Source organism: Wyeomyia smithii, chromosome 1 (genome assembly GCF_029784165.1).
Source record: "Wyeomyia smithii strain HCP4-BCI-WySm-NY-G18 chromosome 1, ASM2978416v1, whole genome shotgun sequence".
Lineage (NCBI taxonomy): Eukaryota > Metazoa > Arthropoda > Insecta > Diptera > Culicidae > Wyeomyia > Wyeomyia smithii.
This window is the reverse complement of record NC_073694.1, coordinates 179,399,345-179,425,225: the sequence shown is the minus strand read 5'-3', so window position 1 is coordinate 179,425,225 and position 25,881 is coordinate 179,399,345. Positions and strand designations below refer to the sequence as shown.

General features: G+C 38.8%; 2 protein-coding genes across 11 annotated transcripts in view; one reads left to right on the top strand and one right to left on the bottom strand.

The window, feature by feature from the left end:
* Positions 1–232: 232 nt before the first annotated feature.
* The window catches only part of LOC129719118 (ecotropic viral integration site 5 ortholog), a 71,757-nt gene continuing 46,108 nt past the window's right edge, over positions 233–25,881 (bottom strand). For 6 of the 10 annotated variants that reach the window (XM_055670529.1, XM_055670530.1, XM_055670531.1 and 3 more), the window contains 9 exons: positions 18,235–18,399; positions 17,969–18,163; positions 17,742–17,900; positions 17,428–17,664; positions 17,273–17,296; positions 7,745–7,918; positions 7,096–7,686; positions 6,942–7,040; positions 233–2,713 (listed from right to left, as the gene is read on the bottom strand). In XM_055670529.1, coding sequence (XP_055526504.1) covers positions 2,504–2,713; positions 6,942–7,040; positions 7,096–7,686; positions 7,745–7,918; positions 17,273–17,296; positions 17,428–17,664; positions 17,742–17,900; positions 17,969–18,163; positions 18,235–18,399 — 1,854 coding nt within the window. In that variant the 3' untranslated portion in view covers positions 233–2,503. Of the gene's footprint in view, positions 2,714–2,943; positions 3,036–6,105; positions 6,562–6,941; positions 7,041–7,095; positions 7,687–7,744; positions 7,919–17,272; positions 17,297–17,427; positions 17,665–17,741; positions 17,901–17,968; positions 18,164–18,234; positions 18,400–25,881 lie in introns of those variants that run through there. The other 4 variants (XM_055670536.1, XM_055670537.1, XM_055670535.1 and 1 more) reach the window with 4 other exon arrangements.
* On the top strand, positions 14,830–17,061 carry LOC129719119 (nucleolar protein 10). Its single transcript, XM_055670540.1, has one exon. It carries the CDS (start codon positions 14,950–14,952, stop codon positions 16,981–16,983), a length of 2,034 nt encoding a protein of 677 aa, XP_055526515.1. The 5' UTR covers positions 14,830–14,949; the 3' UTR covers positions 16,984–17,061.

The window sequence follows — 25,881 nt, the reverse complement described above, 5'->3', positions numbered from 1 at the left end:
GATTCATGTCGAGCTCGTAAACAAATACCCAGCCGTAAAAATACTCACCCCCATTGACGAGTAATGGAAGATACGCAGTTTACGGCTCGGTATTCGTATACGAGCTCGATGTGAAGACCCCTAATATTTACAAAAATACACGCGCAATGTTGCAATCAACCAGCTCTGAAAATTAATACCACTAAAAAGAATAATCAACACTTTCGGCATACAATCAGTTCCATCATCGGCGTCGTTTTAAAGACGTTTATTTTGTTGCTAATTTTTTTCTGTTTTTGTTTTCTCATACGTGCCGTGCGGTACACAATTCGGTGTCTTTCTCATGATTCATCGTTAAAATTCGTTCGACAATCTCGCCTGGAAGCTTTTTCTTCTAATCACACCTTCCCATTCACAGAAACGTACGGGTAAAAATTTCAACTTGTAACGCGTACGTTCTGTAAATGTTCAGCATGCTGTATTCTGATAAAATTTCGCTCGACTGGCGTCGTCGTACCTACTACACGTTTTGATATAGAAAAGTTGACCCTGTGTGTTTGTAGTTGTCCCTTCTTTTCCACTATCGTGGAAGATGCATGATTGGAATGAAACAGTTGTGTGTAGGTGGCATGCCCTTTTTTCTGCCACGTCCGGTTAGGTAATGTTTTAAGTACGTCTACGCAAATCTATGGGTTATTTTGGTAATTGTGATTATGTTTTTCTTTTTTGCTTCACAGATAACTCAATCTAATCGTATTAACTTTGCACATTTTGAAAACACAACCAGAGGAAAGTCTCGAGTTGTTAATGAAATTTGCGTTGAGTATTTTTTTTTTACTTTCATTATATCTATAATTTTTCTCACACTGCGCTTTTAGACAGGGAAGATAAAACCAATTATTCGCTTAGTGAGTGTAAATATATGAATATGCGTTAGATTTTTTTTTAATTTATAAGGAAAACAGCAAAACAATACTCTTTTTTGATTAATGACTAATAAAAATTATCACTTAGATGGTTTCAATATTTTTTTTTTTTTTGCGAATATCAAACAACAAACGATTAGGTTGGTGGATTTGCTGCGGATTTCGACGAAACGTTCAGTTTTCCTTTCACTACTAATTAAGTGTTTCTTGTGTATTATTGTGCGGCGGTGTGTGCATAGGAATCAAAAAGGTTTTTGAAATTAAACTTGAATCATCGTTTTGGCACCTTATTTTCCAGCATCACTTTCTCTTTCCTTTGTTGGTTAATGTATTGTGTTACGTTTTTCATAACTAGAGGTTAGCATCCGGCGTACGTGTTAATTTAAGACCCGCATTGGTTGTCTCTTGTGTTCTTACACGCTTCCCAGTGGATGATCCACATAGTAATGTTTAAACCAGATTTTTGTTTGATTCACGCATACTAGAATTAATAGATCAGATATTCTCTAGCAAAAAAAACGATCAGCGCGTAGCGCGACGGGTAATTTAGAACGACTAACACTGCTTGGTAGTTAAGTATGGTTGAATTACGCACAATTTTTAACGTGATTATAATTTTTGCTATTTGCTTTAGGACTGGATATAGTCAAAGCTACTATTCGTTCAAATTAGAAACCTAATTAAGCGAACACACACATGACCTACGGTTACCTTCTTCGTCTGTGTCGCACGCGGCAGTAGTAAAGTACTGTAGTACATAATACCGTCATTTTGATTAGTAGAAACGTGACTCACGCTGCTCGACTGAACTAAAATAAAGTATACTAATTGAACAAAATAACTGAGCATAGTTTTTTTCTATTTCCAGTGCATTGCTTCATTTGGAATAGAGCAAGCATTGCTGTTTTGTATACATAAGAAATATAAACTATTTTTTTTCAGATAAATGGACAAATATTTCCTCTCCGTTGTGCAACAAACAATATATGACAGTTAAACTCTCACTTTTCAATAAACTTCTCTTCATTTTAAATGTTCTAAATAAAAATGTACAATGCAAAAAAAATAAACTAATACAAAAAACCAACGAAATACATAATAGATATAATAGTAACGTGTATAGATTGCCTATTTTTTACTGTCTTCCAGCCTGACTTGCACGTTAGCGCTTAGAGCTTCTGCTTCTCCTGTCCGCGAGATTAGTGGCTATTGATTAGCAACTTTTTTTTTCTTAATAAAAAAAAAACAAAACATACAAAATAAACCAAATTTCATACATAAATCATAAGAACAGCGTCTTGTAGTAGGTTAATCAGTCGTACTCATCCATCTCCTACTTCCGGTACAACTTTTAAATACTAAATAGTAGTACTGTTATAAATAAAAAACTAGCACGATTTTGCTTGTTTCATCTACTAGAATACACATGAGAGACTTTCGTATGTATAGTTTTCCAAATGTTCTAGCGTTTGCGTTGGTATGTGTGTCTATGTGTGTGTGTGCACGTGCAAATGCTTCTTATAGCAATGCTTCTCTTCTGTATATACCAGAACTACGGCTACTCTCCCCGGCATCGTTGTCATCATCCACCACAAACTTCACGAGGACGACGAAGATGCCGAGGAAGCTGTGATAACAGCACTGTTGACCAGTCCTACTCCGATGCCACTAGCGCCCCCACCGATGTCCTTGCGGGAGAGTTGCATTTCGCTGAAATCGATCTCGTTGGTGGAGTCAATCGACTGAATCGAGGTACTTTTGATCATTCGCAGGTTCAGCGGCGTCCCGCGGCATTTGAGCGCCGTCAGCTGGTGAAACATGGGGAAGAGGCACTGTTAGTTTGTTCTAAAGTTCAAAGTGTTTCCTAGAACCTATAACACAAATCACATAACGAATCGAAGGGAAGGTTAGTAGAGTGCAACATGCAGTGTAAGCATATTCTAAAGTACGTTATTTTACAAGGAGGTTTTACAACATAAAAATAGCATACTGTCACCAAATCGTATGGAAAATTTTGTACTCAATTGGAGCTACTAACCCGCGTGCGAGGCACTAATTTCTCAACTTGCTCTTAATCGTGTCCATGGCGAAACTGAACATTTCACGACTATGGGAGATCTTGTTCAAATACTGGCGAAAGGGTACAGAAATAATAAACAAGGGTGCAAATCAATTAAATGAGGAAGGAACATTTCTACTTATCACTAGTGATATTCAATTAGCGAACGGGTGCTAACGGAATTACTATTAGAACGGTTGAGGCAAATCGGATGGCACGTGTGCTTTACTTTCGTTATCTCCGCTATGTAGCTACATGATAAAACGTGTATGTTTCTTTCTGGAAGGGGCCACAACCTACCACTTTTACCCTTTAAAATTTGAATATCTTAACTTATTGAGGTAGAAGATTATCACCTTGTCTCACATTGTTCACATATTTCAATCTTCTTAGATGTACATAGATATCAACCTAATCTTTGCATTATTTCTGCGATGTAAATCACTTTCTCTCTTTCATCCTACATATCATATTTCCTTTTTTTTTTGTTTTTACTCATATCTCTTCATTTAGTTCTCTTTTTCAACTCAATTTGCTCTACTTGTCGCTCTCTCCTTCTTTTGTCTTTCTCTCTCTTTTTCTCTTTTTCCTTTTTACCATCTACTCTCTCTCTCTCTCTCTCTCTCTTCATCCTACATATCATTTTTCCTTTTTATTTGTTTTTACTCTTTCTCTCTTGTTCTCTCATTCTTGTTCTTCTCCCTTTCTTGTTCTCCCTTTCTTGTTCTTTTCTTCTTTTTTTTCTCCTCTCTTTCTTGTTCTTCTCCCTTTCTTGTTCTTCTATCTTTCTTGTTCATCTCTGATTCGTTTCTCTCTTTCTTGTGTTTTTCTCTTTCTTGTTCTTTTCTTTTTCTTTTTTTCCTCTTACTTGTTCTCCACTTACTCTTGTTCTACTCTCATTCTTGTTCTTTTCTTTTTCGTGTTCTCCTCTCTTTTTTGTTCTATCTTTTTTGTTCTTCTCTCTTACTTATTCTCCTTTTATTCCTGTTCTTCTCTCATTCTTGTTCTTCTCCCTTTCTTGATTTCTCCTTTTCTTGTTCTTCTCTCTTCTTTGTTCTTTTCACTTTCTTGTTCTTCTCTTTCTTGTTCTTCTCTCTTTCTTATTCTTTTCTCTTTCATTTTCTTCTCTTTTTTGTTCTTTTCTCATTCTTGTTCTTTTCTCTTTCTTATTCTTCATCTTTCTTTCTCTCATTCTTGTTCTCTCCTCCTTCTTGTTCTTCTTTCATTCGTGTTTTTTTCTTCTTCCCTACTTGTTCTCCTCTCGTTCTTGTTCTTCTGTCTTTCTTGTTTTTCTCTCTTACTTATTCTTCTCACTTTCTTGTTCTTCTCTCTTTGTTATTCTTTTCTTTTTCATGATCTTCTCTCTTTTTTGTTCTTTTGTTATTCTTGTTCTATTCTCTTTTTTGTTCTCCTCTCATTCTTGTTCTCCCCTCTTTCTTGTTCTTCTCTCATTCGTGTCCTTTTTTTCTTGTTCTTTTCGCTTCCTTATTATTCTCCCTTTCTTGTTCTCCTCTCTTACTTGTACTTCTCTCTAACTTATTCTCCTTATTCTCATTCTTGTTCTTCTCCCTTTCTTGTTCTTCTCTTTTCCTTCTTTTCTCTTTTTTGTTTTTCTCTTTCTTGCTCTTCTCCCTTTCTTGTTCTTCTCTCTTTCTTGTTCATCTCTCTTTCTTGTTCTTCTTTCTTGCATGTTCATCTCTCTGATTTGTTTCTATCTTTCTCGTTCTTTTCTTTTTCTTGTTCTTCTCTTTCGTGTTCTTCACTCTTGCATGTTCTTCTCTCTTACTTATTCTCCTCACTTTCTTGTACTTCTTTTCTTGTTCTTCTTTCTTTGTTATTCTTTTCTCTTTCATGTTCTTCTCTCTTTCTTGTTCTTTTCTTATTCTTGTTCTTTTTTCTTTCTTGTTCTTCACTCATTCTTGTTCGCCCCTCATTCTTGCGCTTCTCTCATTCGTGTTTTTTTTTCCTGTTCTTTTCTCTTTCTTGTTCATCTCTCTTACTTGTTCTCCTCTCATTCTTGTTCTCTTCTCATTCTTGTTATTCTCCCTTTGTTGTTCTCCTCACTTTCTTGTACTTCTCTCCTACTTATTCTTCTCTTATTCTTGTTCTCCTCCCATTCTTGTTCTCCTTTCTTTCTCTAGTTCTTCTTCCTCTCTTTTGTTCTTCTTTCTCTCTCTTGTTCTTCTTTCTCTCTTGTTCTTCTCTCTCTCTCTCTTGTTTTTCTTCTCTCTCTCTTGTTTTTATTTCTCTCTTGTTTTTCTCTCTCGATCTCTTGTTTTTCTCTCTCGATCTCTTGTTTTTCTTTCTCTCTTGTTATTCTTTCTCTCTCTCTTATTTTGTTCTTCTCTCTCTGTTTTGTTCTTCTCTTTCCGTCTCTTGTTCTTCTCTCTCCCTCTCTTGTTCTTCTCTCTCCCTTTCTTGTAGTTCTGTCTCTCCTGTTCTTCTCTCTCTTTTCGCCTCCCTCTCTACTTATCTCCTCCTTTTTCTACTTAACTTCTCTTTCTGATTATCTCCTCCTCTTTCTGTTTACATCCCCTTCTTCTGTTTATCACCTCCTCTTTTTTCATAACTCTTTCTTCCTGTTCTCATTGTCCTTGTTTCTCTTTCCATTGCTCTTTAGTTCTCTCTAATCGATTTTCAATTTTTTCATACTACTCCATATCTCTTTAATCCTTTCCACTCATCGTTTTCTCGTAACTCTTGTCCCTCTCACTCTACTATATGTTCTCTTTACATTTTTTTTTCAATTAATTTCCCGATTCTTCTACCTTTCATACTGGTTTATCGCTTTCTGTCTTCTTTCCTCGTTGTTTTAATTCTCTCATTCAACACTATCTCTCTACAATTCTTCCATCGAACCGAACCGAAAACTGTAACTCAAATTTGGCAAGCGAAAATCAAATGAATATAAGGAAAATATCCTTGAAATGCTCTAACTACAGTAAAAGAAACCCTTGCTCCTAGAATAGACAACCAAACGGAGAAACCATTTTCCGAAAGAGCTAGTAAGACATGCAAACTTGCTAACATGCGAAGAATCGAAAAAGAAATGTACGAACAGGGTACACTGAACGAGTTCCAAGATAAACGAAAACGATTGGGGAGGAAAACAAAAGAATAGAACCATTTCTTGCTATTAACCTTCGATCTTAGATATTTTCCTCGGCCTCTTCTCTTTGACTTTTCTTTCTTCGTCTCTCTAGATGCGCTGACCACGAAATGGTGCCGATGACAGAACTAGTAATATGTACTGTGTGATTTGTTTTGTTACTAAGTATGACTAGATTTTTATGTTATTTCTACTAATGACTATCGATCGCGTACTGATCCTACTGTAAAAGTTACAATTTTATCGCACACCATTCAATAAGTTGAAGTGAGTGAACGGCGTCCTCTGTGCCTGTGAGTTGATGAATATATAAATATGTGTTTAGCATGTATAGTTTGCCCTCCTCCAGTGGCAACAAAGATTGATTTTTTTAGTGCAGGCTTAAATCGTCCCTAACATCGTTGCTAGGAAAGGTTAGTTTAAATAGAGATTCCTTAGGAGATCCACTTCCACGGCTCGGTTTCCGGACTAGTTATCGGCGTGGGAAACTACAAAAAAGCAACAAAAGTGCGAGAGAAAATGAGGTTCTATATACCTTGCTCCATTAGCGTTGCTCGACACCTACCAACTTAAAGTGCAAACTAAAAACAAAAAATGTGTATGAAAACAGATCTTGGCACGATTTGTGCTCGTAAGTGAAGCAGTGACAAGATGTTAACCAATACTGGTAAAGTGTGAGTTTGATGAGTCACTCTGTCGGACCAAACGAAAAAAAAAAATTGTGTTTCTAGTTTTTAGCTTGTTAAAATAAACAGCGCGTTGTGAATGAGCCGTGTGCAGTGTTATTTGGGATTAACGCTCCTATTGCCGGTGTATTTACAGCCTGTTTTGAGTGAAACACAAGAAGGACCGCACAATGACCACCTACCTCGGCCTTCAGCTCGGCTACCTTATCTTGCAGATCACGAACCCGATCGGATTCGTCCAGGTTAGAGCGAAGTTCACCTTCAGCGAGCATTTCCGAGTTCTGAAAAAGACCAATCTGGTTTAGCAAGACCATTTGTTTATTTTGTTCAACAAACCTTCGTCTCGAGTCGGGAAATCTCTTGCTTCAGTTCGGCTACGGTTTGACTTTGTTCAGTGAATTTAATTTTCACGTTCATCAGTTCATCTTTCATGCGAGATTCCAGATCAGAATACCGATGCTGCTGTTCCCGTGCCTTATTGGATAGTTCTCTCTCGCGGATCAGAGCTTCTTCCAGTTCTTCTTTAACCCGCTTCGATTCCTCATCCTGTCGTCGCAACTGATTTGTCGAAACCTGAACCTGCGTCTCTAATTCCATAACCTTCAACCGGAGCTCCTTCAGCTCGGTCAGCGTTTCCATCTCTCGTATCCGAGTAGTCATCAGTTCCTCTTCCAGCTTCTGCATGTCCTGCGTTCGTGATGATTCCCAGAATAGAAGTTTTTTCGCCCCAGATTCGCTACTTTGTGCCGCCTCGTTGCGCTGTTCAGACAACTGACGCTGCCATTGGGTGCTCAGCTCCTGCACACGTTGTTTGAGATCCTTCAGCGAGAGACTGGCCTCCGCTTCTCGCAACTTACTCGCTATCAATTCATCCTGTAGATGGGCCACCGAGTTGTCGATGGTCGTTTCCCGGAGGCGCTTCTTGTCCTAGTGGTTGAAATAAAGTTCTAAAATTGAAACGATGGAGAATACCTGACAAACATACTTCCTCCAATTCCTGGATTTTAGTCTTTAGGTTTCGTATCACATCTTCGCTTTCGGCTAGACTCTGGCGCACTTTGACCAGCTCCTCCAGCAGGCAAGATACCATTTCGTCGCGCTGCTTCAGGGCCTCTTCCTTCATGATCAACTCGTCGAAGGAGTTCTGGCGGGAATTGTTCTACGGGGAGGAATGAGAGTCGAAATTCAATAGATCGTCGAATTGTTGTATAGATGGATGTTATAAAAAAAGAAAAGTCTGAGTGCATGCATGATCTGGCAGCATATTTTTGTTATTAATATTTGTTTCAACTACTGTTACAAATTATTTCAATTCTTTTTGTTTCAAATTTTTGATACTAGATAATAAATGGATTAAAGGTATGGAAACAGCAGGGAGCAGGGGAACGAATATTTTTAATAGAAAAAAATAAAATTTTTTACAAGACGGTAGTTTGGCCTTGGAAATTTATAATCCTTGATTTGATTCCTGCGAAACAATTACACTATTTTTACCTTCTCCCCTTCCATCGTAGACTAGAAAATCCTGAGATAATACTAGAAACTGAGATCAACGTTCAACTGGAGTTGTCTTAAATTAACCGTTGGTGGATGTTTAACTTAAATTTACATTAATAAATTTCCATTTTCTCGATCGATCGCTTGCCTCTCCGATGCAATTTGTGTGAAAACAACAAAAATACAAACACGCAAAAGCTGACTCGGCAAAGAAGGTATTCCTTCGTTATGACACCAGCCCATCACGGCAAGGCTGCCAGATGGCAAATCTTGAAATAACTTTGCACAAGGAAATACGTTTTGAGTAAACCATTTGCATTGCATCAAAAGCTTACTTTCAGTTCTTTATATATTATCGTTGAAAATATCAAGTTTTTACGTTATACTGCAATGTAGGGATTTGCCGTAATCTTTTTTTATGATGGAAGCACTTTTTTTGACTCAATAGACCGTATAAACGAAAGCGTTTGCTTTGCTCATCCCATGTAAATCATATGAAAGAAGCAGAGTAAAGAACAAAAAAAAAGAGTCTTACGGGAGTTAAACATTACAGTCAACTTCTAAAAAATAGAATGCGTTGCTTTTTCAGGCTTTAAATTTTTTTCAGTACTTTTTTTTCTATTAAAATCTTCGCAAAAAGGCAAGGTTAATGTTATTTTTATTTCGATGCAAATTTTCAGATATACAGTCGAATTCCCGCATTTTTATAACGACAAATCTTGCTATAGTGACATTCTCAAAGGTTGTTTGACATGAAAATTCTTAGTTTTATTGCAACATTTCGCTACAAAGACCTTCCTCTGTAACGACACAACAACACTCATACTTGATAGTGTGTATCCATGAAATTTGCAGCGATAAACAAATACCCAGAACTAAGTATTAAACAATACTCGCAGTTCAGTTCAGTTTAAAAACGATTACAAAGACTAAAACGGCATCAATGCTACAAAAACATGAAAACAAAACAAAAAATAATATAACAAAGAAATTTTGTTTTGCTTTTAGTCGCATCGTTTTTTTCTGTAACTCAAAAAAAAAATGTTCGGTAAAATATGATCAACTAGAAAAAGCCTGGTCCATAGTTTGCCAGCAAGCGATGTCATACAATTGAATTATTAAATAAAATGCAAAAGAATTGGTAATAAAAATGAGCAGAGCTCTTTCAAGGTGAGTGATTGTTGGTTCAAAAGATTCACAAATAGAACTGGATTGGCATTCAAAACCGCCTGTGGTGAAAGCGAAGCTGTAGTTCTTGTGTGTGCTGAGCAATTCAAATCCGATACGCTACCTAATTTGATTGTTGGATGCAGTCCACAAGACGTTTTCAATATGGACGAAACAAGGCTGTTTTTTAATACGTGTCGAATAGAACAAATTGTTTCAAAGGTGATAAAGGTCCCGAAGGTAAATATTCTAAAGAGCGACTAACCGTTGCTTTTGCCACGAATATGGACACCAAAAGCAACCAAAAAGCTTATATGGTCATCCTATTGTTCATTGATAACTGTCATTCCAACTTTCAGGAAAAGCTTAGAAATGTAAAATTAGCATATTTTCCTAAAATATGACATCTGTTCTCCAACCACTCGACTTTGCCACTATTATGTCTCTAAAAGTGCACTACCGTAGAATGTTAGTGAAAGAGCTACTGAGTGCTATTAAAAGTGACGAACTACTGACAATAGAAATGATTGCTGAAGGTGTCGAACAATCTACTATTGGTAGATGTTTCGTCAAACCTGGTTTTGTCATGCCAGACATATTGATAAGCATTGATGAGACCAATCGTAACACTGATGATGGAGAGAGTTTATTGGAAAAACAATTTCAAAAAATCACTGATACAGGATTTGACATGCTGTAACTTTGCCTCGTTTGAGCTATTGTGCTGAAATTTCGCTTGTGAACTTCAAATATGGTATATTTTACTCAAGGGGTCAAGAATTAGCAGACTACAGAGGAAGACGCAAAAACCAACAGCTCAGAATATTTTATTACTCGAACAAAGTGAAATTACCATAAAAGTGCTAGAAAAGGCTTCAAGAGCTTATACAGTGTAGCACACAAAAATAGGTACACATGCACCAAAGTGGGACGCCATTTGTAATACACACCAGACAACCGACCCCACTTAACACACTTAACAATAGAACGATAATCCTTTCTACTCCTGGAAAAATGTGAAATTAAGTCACCGAAACTGTCGGAATAAGAAAAAACAAATCGTTTTTGCTATTATACACTGACTGATTAAGCCGATAAACCCGTTAAACTAAACGTTTCAGTCGTCATATGAACAAAAGGTATATTTTACGTTCATAACATATAGGAACAGAACTGTATTATACGTTGTTTTAATGTAATTTTAAATTAAATGATGTTCTCTCCGATTACGTGACTTTTGACTAATGATGTAATAATCAATTAAGTTAGTGATAATTAAAATCATAACGGATGTAATTCAAGTGTTAAAGTCACTAGTGTTCGGCATCGGAACGAAAAGTTGGGTCCAGATCCAGTCCGGTTGAAAATCAGAGTGAGCTCGTTCCGGTTCCGGTCCTAAGTCCGGTTCGGAGACTGGAAACGAAAGTTGCCAGTTTTTTGAGCGTGTTATTTCAGTGAAAGATATAATTTAGAACAACCATTATGCATGCATTTATGCAATAATTTATGCATTTTATGCATGTTGTAAAGTGTTTCATTATAACAGAACAATGCAAAATGAGATTTTCTTCAAAATTGTTGCAAATATTATTTATTGTTTCTGTAATTAATTTCTTGTTTCCTTCAATTGAAAAAAGGTCGAATTTTGTCTTCATTGACACCCTCATGAACATTATTAAAGGAACCTATTCAAATATTACATAACGCGGAATTTGGCCATTTCCAAAACTCACACACCCCCACGTAACGCAATTTTACATGTTTGCCACACGCAATGTAACGCTTCGGTGAATATGCGACGCTAATCACTAATCCGCTAACTGGAAATTTTGGCTCGATAATCGCTAAACGCTAAACCCATATTAGCGGAACTTTCGCTAATCGCCAATCGCTAACTTATTAATACGTAGATTGTCATATGATCGTGTTCATTACCCATAAAAACAAACGAAATTTATTACTTTCGAGTGCTATTTGCAACAAGAGGTTCAAAATTCATAAAACGGTCATACTTGAGGATTTTGTGAAAACAAGGAGCAACTAAAGTGATTCTGATTTTATGTAAAATAAATACTTTGAGGAATATTTTTAAAAACTCAAATATTACCTGAATCGAAAAAGTAGAACCGAAGTTGCCGTTATTTCTAGCGCATTGCAATATGCAGAAATTTTCGGCGTTCCAAAAATTCTATCTAGATTTCCATGAGCTTGTTCTCCAGAATGCTCGTGTGGCTTATACGATAACTGGAACCCTATTCTAGAGTAAAAAGACTGGCTTGTACTTGTGTAGTAAAGAGAGGAATTCTAGAAAATTGAGGCAATTGAACGTTGTTTGGATGAAACATGTGTTCCAAAAGTAACTTTCGCAGTAAAGTATGTTCATCATTCGAAACAATTTATGTACGCCATCAGAAACTCACAGTTTTTGTATAGTTTTTTTGTCGCTTCTCTACAAATTTAGCGAAATAGCGATTAGCGTTTCGAAGGCCAAAATTTTGGCGACGCTAACAGTCCGCTAAACAGCTCAAAAATTAACGAAATCGCTAAGCCGTTAACTGAATATTATATATATTTTTGGGAAGATTTCTACTCTTGTGCTTGTTTATGATCAATCAACTAACAATATTTAGCTAACATTGTGTAGTTTTCGTAAGAAAAAAATCAGTTTTTATGATCGGAATTTTAGAGACAGTAAATTTACTAAAATATCTCTTTTCTTTAAATTGTCTTCTTGATCTTACGGTAATTTTTTCCTGTATGGACTTACTCACTGCGACCAGAATCGTTGATCTGTTGTGAGATATGCCCGGTTGTCTGCTGTATCCTGCACTTCTATCACTAGCAATACCACTATTGAGAAGTGGCATGCTTATTATTATTACTTTATCCGTGCTTGTGTGTAAAGTGGATTTTACTCTTCTTTTTTACACGCTATCTGGTCTACTATACCGAGCCTCGTTCCTCCCGCCAAATGTTGCCAGTTAAAATTCCTTGGAAAAGTTTCGTTGTGCGTCCTTTTTGGCCAGTTTTATTGATAAAAGGTACTTATTATCGTTAAGAGGGAATCACGCAAATATTCTAAAGATTTAAGAGTAAAGGAAAGATGCCATTCAGTAAATATTCTAATGAGCGAATAACCGTTGCTGTTGCCACGAATATAGACATCCAAAGCAACCAAAAACACTTTTTTTTAATATACACCACAACTTTTTTTAATATACACCTTCAAAAAAATATTTTTGGGAAAAAATCAGCAAAAATAGAGTTATCTTAAAGAACTTGTTTTTCAAAAATCTTGATGGTTGTCTGATAAGAAACTAAAAAGATGTAGAATTTCCAAAACCAAAAAAATGGAGCCAGAGTACACTAAAGTCGCTTTTTACGCGGGGGATACATGCCGCGTAAAAAATCGCGTAAATTCCGGAATCCGCGTAAATTCCGGAATCCGCGTAAAAAAAACCAGCGTTAATTCTGCATTTCAAGTGAAGGGAAACCGATATCCGCGCAAAAAAAAATACCGCGTAAATTCCGGAATCCGCGTAAAAATAGCCGCGTAAAAAGAAACCCACGTAAAAAAAACCGCGTAAAAAGCGACCTTAGTGTACTTAGGTCCTTTTTGACATCGAATGGATCAAGATTCGAACCCCCGGCCATCCGCCTGACAAAGCAGACTCTGTAACTTTTCAGCTACGCAGCTCTCCTAACAAACATCATACCAATCGAACAAACCGTTATGGCTGTTTTTTTAGATAATACTAACTTTTTTCTTGTGATCAAACAACCAATAATATTTGACTAACTTTTTGTAGTTTCAATTTTTTTTATTGAGCTTATTGAGATAATTATTTTGTAATTTTTTTTTCTTCTTATACTTTACTTTTGTCTAAGAAACAGCCAGTTTTTTCATGCGGGTGATGCATGTCTTGTTAAAAAAAAAACGAATCGTTCGAAGGGCACAGTGTTCTTTTGACTAAGTCCTTTACTCAATAAACACTTAGACGTTTCTGGTTCCCAACCCGCGTTAATTTGAGTAAAGATTTTCGAATTTCGCGGCCGCGCGTGAAACCGCGTTAACTCAACAATCTGCGTAAATAAAAACCTCGTAGAAAAATCCGCGTAAAAAAACTGACTGTATTTGTAGTTATCAATACCATTTTTACCTAGATTTTTACCACCTTCACAAAAATTAGTCGGGATGCAAAAAAAAAATACTAATAACACAAAATAATATTTTTAACATCTGTGCAAAGTTGCAACCTGATGGTTGCCCGTTTCTTTTTATAGAATTGCTCATGGATAATTGAAAATTAATTTTTTCATTTCCAAACGCAAGTTTTTCAAAAATCGCCTTTTTTTGTACTGTACGCTTTTTACATGAAGAAGATACGAGGCGCGTAAAAAATCACGAAAATTCCGAAATTCGCGCGAAAAACCTCGTAAATTCTGAAGTTCACATTAAACACACTTGTCCTGTAAAAAGTTTTTAGTGTTGCTACACCAAACACTTTCGAAAGGCTAAACATTAAAGTTAAAGAGATATCCACATCAGTGCCATTACAAAAGGTGGGTTTCCTGAAATATTTTCGATGTGAAAATAGCAACACAAAGAAATGCTGTTTTGCATTTACTTAAAAGTAAATACATGCATTAAAAGAGAAATTCCAAAAAACAACAAGCGCTTTTACACGAATGCAAATAAAATAGTGATTTTGTACTGGTCATTTAAATTACGCAGATTTTTGAAAAAAAAAATTTGTCGAATTTTTCCGGACCCCGAAAACAATACAAAAGAAAATCGGACTTCGGAGGTTCCAGGCCCATCGAACCGGACCGGATCGGATTTTTTTCCGAGCCCTACCAGGTCCGATATCGAACACTAGAAGACACAGTTGACAATGAGTCAACCATAGTTACTTCTCAGGGTCAGCTTGTTAATGCTTTCGAAACTATATACAGATTTCATGCATTGGCTGCCAGAAACTCGCATATGCAAACACTTTTCTCAGGCGTAATCATTCTCAAATTATTGCAAAAAATAAAACAGGATATTATATTATCAAAATATTTATATACTATTTGCTTCTAACCATCCCCATGAAATAATTCTTTTTAAAAAGTACTAAAGAATTTCATTACCGAATTTCATATACCTATACAGAATTATGAATAAATTTGAAGTTAAAAATTGTCTGTTTCATTTTAATGAACTCGTACGAACAAAAAAAAACAAAGAGTTACTTTTGAAATCAAATCTAGCTGCAATTGTATTTACAGCACAGTCCGATTAAATTGAATAAGTTTCTCGCTTATATCACACTTTCCCATCAATCCGGCAACCAGGCCAACAAGCCGAACACAAGAAGGGGCTAACGTCACGCTCAAACAGAAAACGTGTTTTGCTCTGTTTGACGTTTTCTCCCTCGCATGTTCGTTCATCACACTGTTGTCGTGCTAAAGTGCAAAAAAAGCATCGTAGAATATTTTCCATCAGATTTTTCATGAAAAACCTCATCGGAACGGCGCAACATGTTAGTTACGGACGTCGGCGACGTTAAAGTGTACAATCTCAGTGCCGGTAAAGCGTTACCAGATTGGTTGTCCGACAAAAAGAAGAAAGAATCACAGCGTAAAAATGTGGACGTCAACAAACGCATTGAGCTGATTCAGGACTTCGATATGCCATGTGTGGCTACCAGCGTCGAGTTGTCGCTCGACGGTCAGTACATTTTGGCCACTGGAACGTACAAACCACGGGTGAAATGCTACGATGTAAACAATCTGTCGCTAAAGTTCGAACGATGTTTCGATTCGGAAGTCGTCAAGTTCAAGGTGCTGAGTGACGATTATAGTAAAATTGTTTTTATGCAAGCGGATCGTTTCGTGGAGTTTCATGCGGCCCATGGAAGGCACTACCGGTTGCGCATTCCACGGTTTGGTCGGGATTTGGAGTATCACAAACCTTCCTGTGATTTGTTTCTGGTAGGGGCATCTTCGGAAATCTACCGATTGAACACTGAGAGGGGACAGTTTCTGCAGCCCTATACCACATCCGCTAGCAGTATCAATGCTTGTGAAGTCAATCCTGAACACTATCTTTTAAGCGTTGGAAGTCAAGAAGGAACTGTAGAGGCGTGGGATCCACGAGATAAAAAACGTTGCGGTGTGCTGGATGTGGCGGTTAATGTTAAAAACAGCGAAACATTTCCTTCGGTTACGGCAATCAAATTTAAAAATGGCTTGCACATGGCAGTAGGAACAGCCTCCGGTCATGTACTGTTGTACGACATTCGAGCGAGAGAGCCAATGTTGATAAAAGACCACCTGAATGACCTCAGCGTGAAAAAAATTGGCTTCAACCAGGAATATGATGCGGTTTACTCTTTGGATAATGCAATGCTGAAAATTTGGAATGAACACACGGGAAAGCAGATCGCTTACATAGAATCAAGCAGTAATTTTAACGATTTCACAACCTCACCTGGTAACGGGCTGTTCTTTTTCGCTCAGGAGGATCCAAAAATGCTGAGCTACTATATTCCGAGCCTTGGTCCAGCGCCCCGTTGGTGTTCTTTCTTGGATAATCTTACCGAGGAAATTGAGTCGGAAACCGTACAGAACATTTACGACGATTACAAGTTCGTCACCAAGCAGGAACTCGGCGATTTGGGTCTGGCCCATCTCGAGGGAACCAGTATGCTGCGTGCCTACATGCACGGTTTCTTCATCGACATCCGGCTGTACAACAAAGCAAAGGCAATTGTGGATCCATTTGCCTTTGAACGCTATCGGAAGGAGAAAATTGCCAAACAAATCGAGGAGTCCAGGCCGGCACGCCTTCAACTCAAATCTAAACTTCCAAAAGTTAATGCTGAACTGGCCGAAAAACTGCAAACTGAACGTGAACTGGGAAGCGGTAAACTCAAAACCGCCGCCAGCGGACTTCTGGTTGACGACCGTTTCAAGAGTATGTTTGAGAATCCGGACTTTGAGGTTGATAAGACAGCTCATGCGTATCGGCTGTTGAATCCGGTGTTAACACGACTGGACAAGGCTCGCTCGAAGAAGATGAAGGCGATGGAAGAAGCTGAGCAGGCCGCTGCGGAACAAGCGACGCAGATGGAAAGCGAGGGAGGCAGCACGGACGAGGATCTTTTCAGCGAGAGAGAAGAAAGCTCCGATGATGATCAAACCTGGACGAAGCAGGTTAAAAAAGAGTATAAAAAAATTCGTCAGGAAGAACGTCGACAGGTTGACGTTGAGGAGGACAATTCCGATGAGCCGGCGATACAAGTTCAGGAGAAAGAAGATTTCACCATTGGCCATCGTAATAGTAAAATAAGCAGAGCAGGTTTGGGTAAACGATTGGCAGCAAGCAAACCGGTGGAGGTCAAAATGATTGGCGGCTTGGGCAATTGCCAGATGACCTTCAGCACTGGAAAAAAGAGAGCACAGGTGGACAGGAAACGGCAAACCGAGCTGCGAAAGCACAGGGAAGAACGCCGGCAGGTTATTCGACCGACTACCAGCCTCGGGTTGAAGAAGCGGATGCAGAAAAAGTAGTGCGAAAACAGTGGAATTAAATGCGAATGTTGATTTAGGATTGGTTGCGCTAATAAAGTTATGTCATTAGATATCGAATCGATCGTTGAATGTAAATCAATGTTTAACCATTTGAAGAAGCCATACCTGGGTCAGCTAAACAGACCTAGAATTTCATACCTGCAGTAGCAAACAAACACAGAAAGCATGCGAATGAATGACAGAGAGATAAGCAACTAAACAAATTTCGCTTTATCTCTTTTATTACTCGAGGAAAACAATAATCTAAATTGTCATGCACGTCACTTACAGATTCCAGGGAGTTATCCGCAGTCTAGTTGAGCGCAAAAATAGGAAACATGGCAAAGTGTTAATTATTTACGTTCAGCACAAAGTCATTCTCGTACTAATAAGCACTTGAGGGGATTAAATCACTTAAGAGCAACAATCGTTTCCAGTACTTACATTTTCCTGAAGCCGTAGGCTGAGTGCTCGCACCTCTTCGTTGGCGTTCTCAAGTTGGTGCGAAACCTCCAGATGAACTCGCCGCAGGGCCAACAGTTCCGACTGTATGGCGTAGCTGGTTTCCTCCTCCTCGGCACGCGATACCTGACCACGCACTAGCCGATCGGCCAGCTCAGCGCTTTCAGCCTCCAACAATTCGTTGCGCTTTTTCAGCAGTCGGTTTTCACTTCGTAATCGCTGCAATTGCAACAAAAAACACACAACCAATGATTACCAAAAACAGAAAAGCGGTGTGTTTATTGGTGTGAAATTACCCTCAGTTCAACCATCTCCTCCTGTTCCTTTTTCCGTAAGTCGGCATATTCCTTTTCCATTTTCTTCATCTTCTTAGTGTTAATCTTCACCTGGAATGCTAAATTGAACAGACCGTCGCTATCGTTCTCCACCTTCTGGGGAAGTTCTTTTTGGAAGTACTGTGGCGGAATAATTTTTCTTTTCTGTAATATTCGTCACATGCCATTGAATATTGAGAAAAAAATACCTTCAGCATTGCTTCCATGTCTAACGATAGGAGGGTATCCTTTCCTATCAGCAGCAAAGCGATGGCGACTTTGAAGATAAACTCCATCCCCTCCGACAGGAAGACATCCATTATTCGACAACTGAGTGTCAGATTTAGGGCAGTCGTGTACAGCGTTAGGAACCAGCTGGAGGCGTACATCGAAGTTTGGAAACTCTGACGAAGAAAAGAGAAAGGAAAAATGGGAAACTGCCTTCGATGTAGCAAAGTCGGACCCGTGTTACTACCTGTGACTGAAAGTGCAAATGCAGCTCGGGGATTTGCTCCTGGACAATGTTCTCCAACTGGTACATGCAGAGACCCAGTTCCGCCATCGAGGGCTTGAACATGTCTCGCATGCGGTACTGCTGCATGATTTGAACCAACACGGAGAAGGCATCCTCCTCTGGCATCTGTATGGGTGAAGTAGGAAAAAATAGTTTAGCCCAAAGGAAACATTGTTTCCGAAGAAGTCGGATTAGACATAGGTACATACAAATTAAATGATAAAATGAACCAATTTGTTTTCTTCGAATGTTTATCATAATTTCATTTACATATATTTTAGTTTGAAAGAGAATATTTCAATATTGAAAGAAAATTTAATTTACTTATTAGAAACATGATAAAATGTCGATCAATAGTTTGGAATCCTAGTTAGCTCTAATTTGGAAACATGTGCTCTGTCTCAAACGCCAGCGCATTCCTCTGTTGTTTTTGTTCAATAGAGTCTTAAAAACATGAAAAAAAACTTGAAAAAGTTTTAAAAAGTTCAATTATTATAATAACTTAAATGGGTAAAACCATTTGATTTGGGCTGAAAGAAAATTTTATAATAACGAATGCAAAGCGTTCAAAACGTGTGATTTTATTGAAGAACAGTTTGAGAATGATGAAAAATTATAAAATATAAAAGTTCCTATATAGTTAAGGCAGCGATTGCTTTAAGCTTCCAGGTTCCTTTGATATCACTCCATTTCATCAAGTAGTCCAAGATGCATCCGTAATTCTTGGAATCGGTCAGAGTCCAATGACTTCGTAAAGATGTCGGCTAATCTCTGGTTCCAACAGCATCCACTTGAATTTGTACTTTTGCGATGAAGCGGTGTTTGACATCAATGTGCTTGCTCCGTTTCGTCTCTAATTGTTTCCAAATATGATAGCTGGTGCTTCTGGATCCTTGACATTCATGTCTTCAAGGATACCAGCTATCCCTGGGACTTCCGCAGTTGCACTTAAGCACTTAAAGCAACGAACTCAGATTCGCTTGATGAAATAGCAACGGTGGTTTGTTTCTTGCTGCACCATGAGACTGTTAACCCAAACACCTTGAAAACATACCCGGACACGGATTTACGATTTTCATTGTCGGTGGCCCAGTCAGCATCGGAAAAGCCGATTAACGGACTATCGTCGAAGCGCTGAAACTGTAATACGGTTTTGGCATTTTCCTGTAGGTAACGAACGATTCTTTTGAGACATTGCCAATTTGCGTCCATAGACTTATGTTGGTAGCACCCCAGATACCAAACTGGGGAACAGATATTCGGACAAACGCATAGCATGACGTACATTACGCTTCCCAGCATTTCTCTGTAGGGTTCTTGAGTTGGTATTCCTTCTCGTGGCTGTAGTTTAGACCTTTCTCCATTGCCGTCTTGGCAGCGTTGCGATCAGCCAACACAAAACGTTTGACGACTTTTTCCACGTGCGCCTCCTGTGAAAGTTGAAGGGTTCCAGCTTCCCGATTGTACGGTATCTTCATTCCCAAAATGTAGCGGTCCTCTTCACAATCAATCATACAAAGTCAAATCTCCTCTCTGCATTAAGCAAATCGTTCACGTATAGCGGTATAGCACAACATATAGCTCGTCTCTGTCTGTATAAAGGCAGTAGTCATGACGGGACCTCCAAAAATCCATCTTAATTGGTTCATGATTGAATTTTTCGTTCCTGCAGCGTGGAGATTGCTTCAATCGTCTGCGTCGTTGCCATTGCCTCATATTCACGGAATCGATCAAACACCTCCGGGTCTTCACACAACCACGATTTTTCTTCATCACGAACAGCTTTGCGAAGTACTTCGAACTATCCCAGACGGTAGGTTCAGTTCGACGTTTCAGTATTTCAGACACAGACCAAGGATGGTTGGCCAACCTGCCGAACATCCAATCCGTGAGCGGCAACAGCCGTGTCGAGAGCGAGGGAGAGGTTAGGGTTACGAATGAGGAACTCATCGTGATCGCCAACTCCCTAAAGGTGAGTAAGACACCGGGACCGGATAGAATCCCTAACCTGGCAATCAGGCTGGCGATTAAAATGGCCCCCGGCCTGTTTCGGGCAGTCATGCAGAGGTGCCTGGATGACTGCCTCTTCCCGGACAGGTGGAAGCGGTAGAGTTTGGTCTTACTGCCGAAAGCTGGGAAACCGCCAGGGGACCCAGTGGCATACATGCCTATCTGCCTGTTGGACACTGCGGGCAAGGTGCTTGAAAGGATTATCCTCAACAGACTGGTGAGGTACACGGAGGGTGTAACCGGTCTGGCAAGTAACCAGTTCGGTTTCAGGAAAGGCAGGCAGGCAGGTCCACGCTGGATGCTATCCTCCAAGACGGCGGAGGTATCACTCCAGCGCAAGAGAAGGTGTATACGCTATTGCGCAATCGTCACGCTTGACGGAAGAATGCGTTCAATAGCGCCACTTGGAACTCCAAAGCGCTTGCGCTCAGGAGCATTCAGAACCAGGCTTCGAAACGGTCAGCATTTTCATTTGATCTCGCTTCCTCATCGTGCATCACAGTCGGCTTTCGCTCGTAAATGTAAAACAACCGTCGCCTCTCAAACAAAGAAAAGGATGGTCATTCGACACTCGCGCATCAAAGAGATTCACACTGCCATTCGTTTGGTGATGTTATTTCGGCCTATTTCTGTCTACTTCGTTCTATTTATGTTGATAAATATTATTACAAGCACAATGATATAAATAATTTCCGAAATATCCGCACCCAACGTGCGTAATTCTCATTTCTAGAAAAATTTCAAAATACGTTTGAGGAAAGAAACGTCGTGGTGGCGGTGCTCGTTTGACATGTTCGTGCAAGACTGTATTAAGACAGCGAGCCTTGCTAGCGTCAGAGGAAGAAGAAGACGATTATCGCAGTAAAAAGTGGTTCGACCGTGACCGTTTCGAAGCCTGTTCAGAACTGAGTACTTGTTTACAACACGAAGGAGGGTCAGAAGTGCGTTTCAATTACCGCAGGAGTTCCGCAAGGTTCTATCCTGGTACCGGTGTTGTGTAATGTCATGTATGACGGGGTATTGAAACTCGAGTTCCCTATAGGAGTTATGATCGTCGGCTTTGCGAGTCGATCTAGGAGGTCGAGTTGACGGCCCCGCACTGTATACGCAAGGTCGAAGACAGGATGCACTCCAGGAAACTTGAGTTAGCGCACCATAAGACGGAGGCCACGGTTGTGAATAACCGCGAATCAGACCAACAGTCGGTGGTCAGAGTCGGAGACTGCACCATCACCTCAAAGCGATCTTTGAAGCTCTTGGGGGTTATGTGCTCATATTTAAGAGTCACGTCAACTATGCTTGCAAGAGGGCTTCAACGGCTATTGCAGCACTATCTCGAATGATGTCGAATAGCTCAGCGGTGAATGGTAGCAAGCGTAAACTTCTGGCCAGCATGGTTCCGTCTATACTCAGGTATGGGGGTCCAGTGTGGTCCAAAGCGCTAGGTACTAACAGTTATCGTGGTAAACTGGAAAGTATCTATAGGCTCATGTGCTTGAGGGTTGCGACTGCGTTTCGTACAGTATCATACGACGTAATCTGCGTCCTGTCCGGCATGATGTCTATCAGCATAGCCATCAGGGAGGACGTAGAATGCTTCGACCAACGTGACACAAGGGACAGACGAGGTATCAGAAGATCATTATCGATGATCAGATGGCAATAGGAATGGTCCAATTCTATGAAGGGTAGATGGACGCACCAAAAACATCTTTTATATTCAGCAGTATATTCTTTTTGCTTCTTCCAATGATGGCTTCCATGGTCTTTGATATCAGCATTTATCCATCCTTCGCTACTTGAATCAAGACAGGTTGCTTTATCTGGCGAATTCCCGAGAACACAGTCAGATCGTTCCCTAGGTGGACACTCGCACCTGAATCGAGCCTGAAAACCACCATTCCAATAGGAGCCTTTTCAATATTACGACTTGCAATGAACGAATTTTTTTATCCCATAAGTACTCGGCAGGGTACCCGGTACCCACAAAATGGAATGCTTCTTGCTTTTTCATTACTTGTCCGATTTTCGATCTTGACCAGTCAAAAGATTGGAAAATTTGTCTACTTTTAGAATCCGGGACCAACATGAACCTTTGACCACATCTGGTTCATGCAAATCTGGATCTTCGGGAACATGTTCCGATGAGACAAATCAGTACAATTGTCTCTAAAACCGTACAAAATTGGTATCAAAATTCATGGAATCACTCCAGGAGTTGATTTTCATTCATTTAGAGTCCATCTGATAAGTTGTCCGAAATGGCCGGATTTACGGGAACCATATGGAGACCAATTGCTCTTTAGGTCCCGTATACTAAAAATAGACAAATATTCCAATATTTTGACGGGTCAAGATTAAAAATCGGCCAAGAATTAAAGAAGTAAGAAGCATTTCATTTTGGAGGGTACCCGGGTACCCTGCCGAGTATTTACGTGTGTTAAAATTGCCGAGTACATAACGGTTAAGGAGTCCCAGACGACCGACGGGCTGAAAATGGCCATAATGAAGGCCAAAGTTCAAAAATCGTGCAAGGTGGTTAAGAATGAGTTGGAGCTGAAGAAAGAATGCATGAAAGTGACAAAACAGGTCGACTCCACCATTGCACAAAATTTAATGAGGGGTCTTTAGGTAAAGCTGCGGGCTTTTAAAAATTTCGAATAATCATTATATTCTTGTTGACAGAGGTACTATTTAGTTTTTAGGGTTTCAACTCTTTGAGGTACTTCCAACTAAGCTGTGAGCTAAAATTAAAATCAGTTTTGTTTTTGGTCTGATAGATGAGCATTCAGAGCTGCGAAATTTCGAAACTCATATAACAGCAATTTCATTCTCTCAGATTGAGACTGATATTGATAATTGTTTTTCAACAACTGCGCTGAATTTTATAATTTTCGTTTTGGCCTTTTGTTAAAGTGATTAGACGTCCCGCATTTCGCGGGACAGTCCCGTGTTTTAAAAAAATGTTCCGCGTAGAAAAACGTCCCGCGAAATGTCCCGCGTTCATCTTAAGTGTAATACGCGCCTTTGAAAAGTTCCGCGGTTTCAAAATACTGAACCACCAGATGTCTCATATTTTCACTGGGACGCACATAGGAGTAAATCAAGTAAAACCCTGATCAAAAGTCAAAAAAGCAAAAGTTTATTAACCACGTTCTGCATAGTCTTATTATGAAGTGTGATACCTACTGAATCTTTTGAAAGCTCATGAGCATGCAGAAGTATCGTTAACCTTTGCTACGGCTGGTTAAAATCGATAAAATTTTAGTTGTCTGTTGTTGCATTCGAAGCTTCTGTACCGTTCACTGTTTTTCGAAACAATCAAGTGCAACGTAGTGATTTATCATAAAACCAACTATGGAAATTGTCAAAGAAGGTTAGATTAATCAATCAATCAATCTGTGAACTTGGAAGACTTATAAATTGTTTAGATATTGCCAAGGAACATTTTAAAAAACACAAAAACGCTGTCAGTGGGATTTTTTTATATGTCATATTATTTGAAGTTAATTAAGTATCAAAGAGTTTCAATGTGAACAATCAATTGCAAATGAAAGCCTGCATATTTCTTGTCAAACTGGTGGCATTAGATCATCCGAGCCAATCTGAACTCATGAGTTACATTATTGTGAAAATCGACGAAAAATTTCAACTTTTCAGCTTTCGGCAGTATTGTTGCCTTAGTTCCGAGAACATACCTCTGGCATGTAATAAATGAGTGTTTTGAGACATTTTCAACAGGTTGCTAATGAATTCGGATCCTTTGATTACGAGCTCTAGGCCAAAATCCAAAAAAACGGCCATTCTTTTTCGTCCGAAGCAATGTAAATGTTGCGAGTGAAATGTTCGTACACGGACAATGATGATCATACTAGGGACTCAGACTTTTTTGAGTACTCAGATTGAATAATAAACGAATAATAGTTATTTTCCATTCAGCTATGTTTCATTCACAATGGTTCAGTCATTTATTGTAGACAAAAAACTATCATTGAATCCGAACTACATCATCTGAATAGTAACAAATCTCTCAAAGATGGATTATTCCATGAAAATTTTCAGTCACAACTATTAATTATACAATATTTTCGATCCTTGATACATTTTTAGTCCGAAAACCTTCAAAATAATTTTGACCAGGTTTGATGTTCTAAGTGCTCCACTGTGGGACGGTTGTCGGTATCGAATTTTTAAATGCCAAATGTCTTAAAGATGCATGAAACGTCGGAATCTGGCATTAAGCCCAGAAAGTAAGTTTTCCGATGTTTTAGATAACATCAGTTCTTGATGTTTTTGCATTTTTAAAACATTCGACATTAAAAAATTCGATACCGACAACCGTCCCAGTTACAGTTTGATATCGAAATGAACATTTCATGAACTTTATCAGTCAAAACAGAGAAACTTGGGCCGCTTTGAGGCATAACTTTTCGAAGTCCAACTGAGCTGAACTTTTGTATGAGAAAATTGTTCAAGAAAATTGCTCATACGAATTTTTGAACCTTACTGCACAACGATATTCAAACATCAAATTTTTCAAACATTTAAACATCAAATTTACAAGTCAAGTCATTTCCACCCTACTATGCACGTTGTATTTTTGATCATTTCGAAAGAAGTATTTGAACCAAACCAAACACCCCCCCTCTCGTCTAAGAATTGAATTGGTGTCCCGCGCTTAAGCCCTAACTGTCTGGTCACTTTACCTTTTGTTCTAGTTTTAATTACTTTATTGATTTGAACTAAATTTAAAATAGTTTTCGTCGTTTTTCTTTGTTTTATTTTTTCTGAATCCCATCGTTCTCAAGCATTTAACTAGAATACTTTCATTCGGAATGCAGACTGTGTTTACTCTTGGCTATACGCCCGATATATATTTTGTGTTGCCGAAAGCGAACTTTTTCTTACATAAATTGTTTTCACTTTTCAAGTAACTTATGCAACCTAAGCACTAGATAATGCCACCAATGGACTACCTTTTGGATTCATTGTCGCAAAAGGTGTACCTTGACAGGCGGCTGTTGAGCTTAAGTTAGTTAGCGGAAAAACGAAGAAACTACGAAATATTATTAAACATAACCGTTAGGCCATTTTTTGATTCTGCCATTCGTGCTCCTTGTGATTCTGCCATTCGTCATTCTGCCTTATGAAATATTCTGCCTATCGTAATTCTGCTCTTCGTGATTCTGTCTTTTGATTTTCTGCCTTTTGTAGGAGACCCGTGGACGGTTTTCGATTATTTTCAGCTGAGTTTGGAATTGATTCTGTTTTGTTATTTCGAGCCTTTCAAAGTGTTTTCAGAGTCGTTTTCTAATCTCTAGGTATAATTTTGATTCCGGGAGAACCGATATTGGGTGGTATTCGGCCATTAATTTGTTTTATAAAAACCGGAAGTCGCCATCTTGAAATTCAAATTGATGTCAGCGGTAATTTCTCAGTCTCTGGATGTCATCCCAGTTCCGAGAATATCAATATTGGATGGTGTTTGACCTTGTTATATTTGATTGTTTTAATGGCCACTAGAAGCCCCAGTGCAATCAATACCGGAAGGTACATTTTGAGGGCATAGCATCAAAATACTAAAAATCATAAAAATAG

Coding starts and splice junctions, on each gene's coding strand:
- LOC129719119 (XM_055670540.1), top strand. CDS start 14,950: ATGTTAGTTACGGACGTCGGCGACGTTAAAGTGTACAATCTCAGTGCC.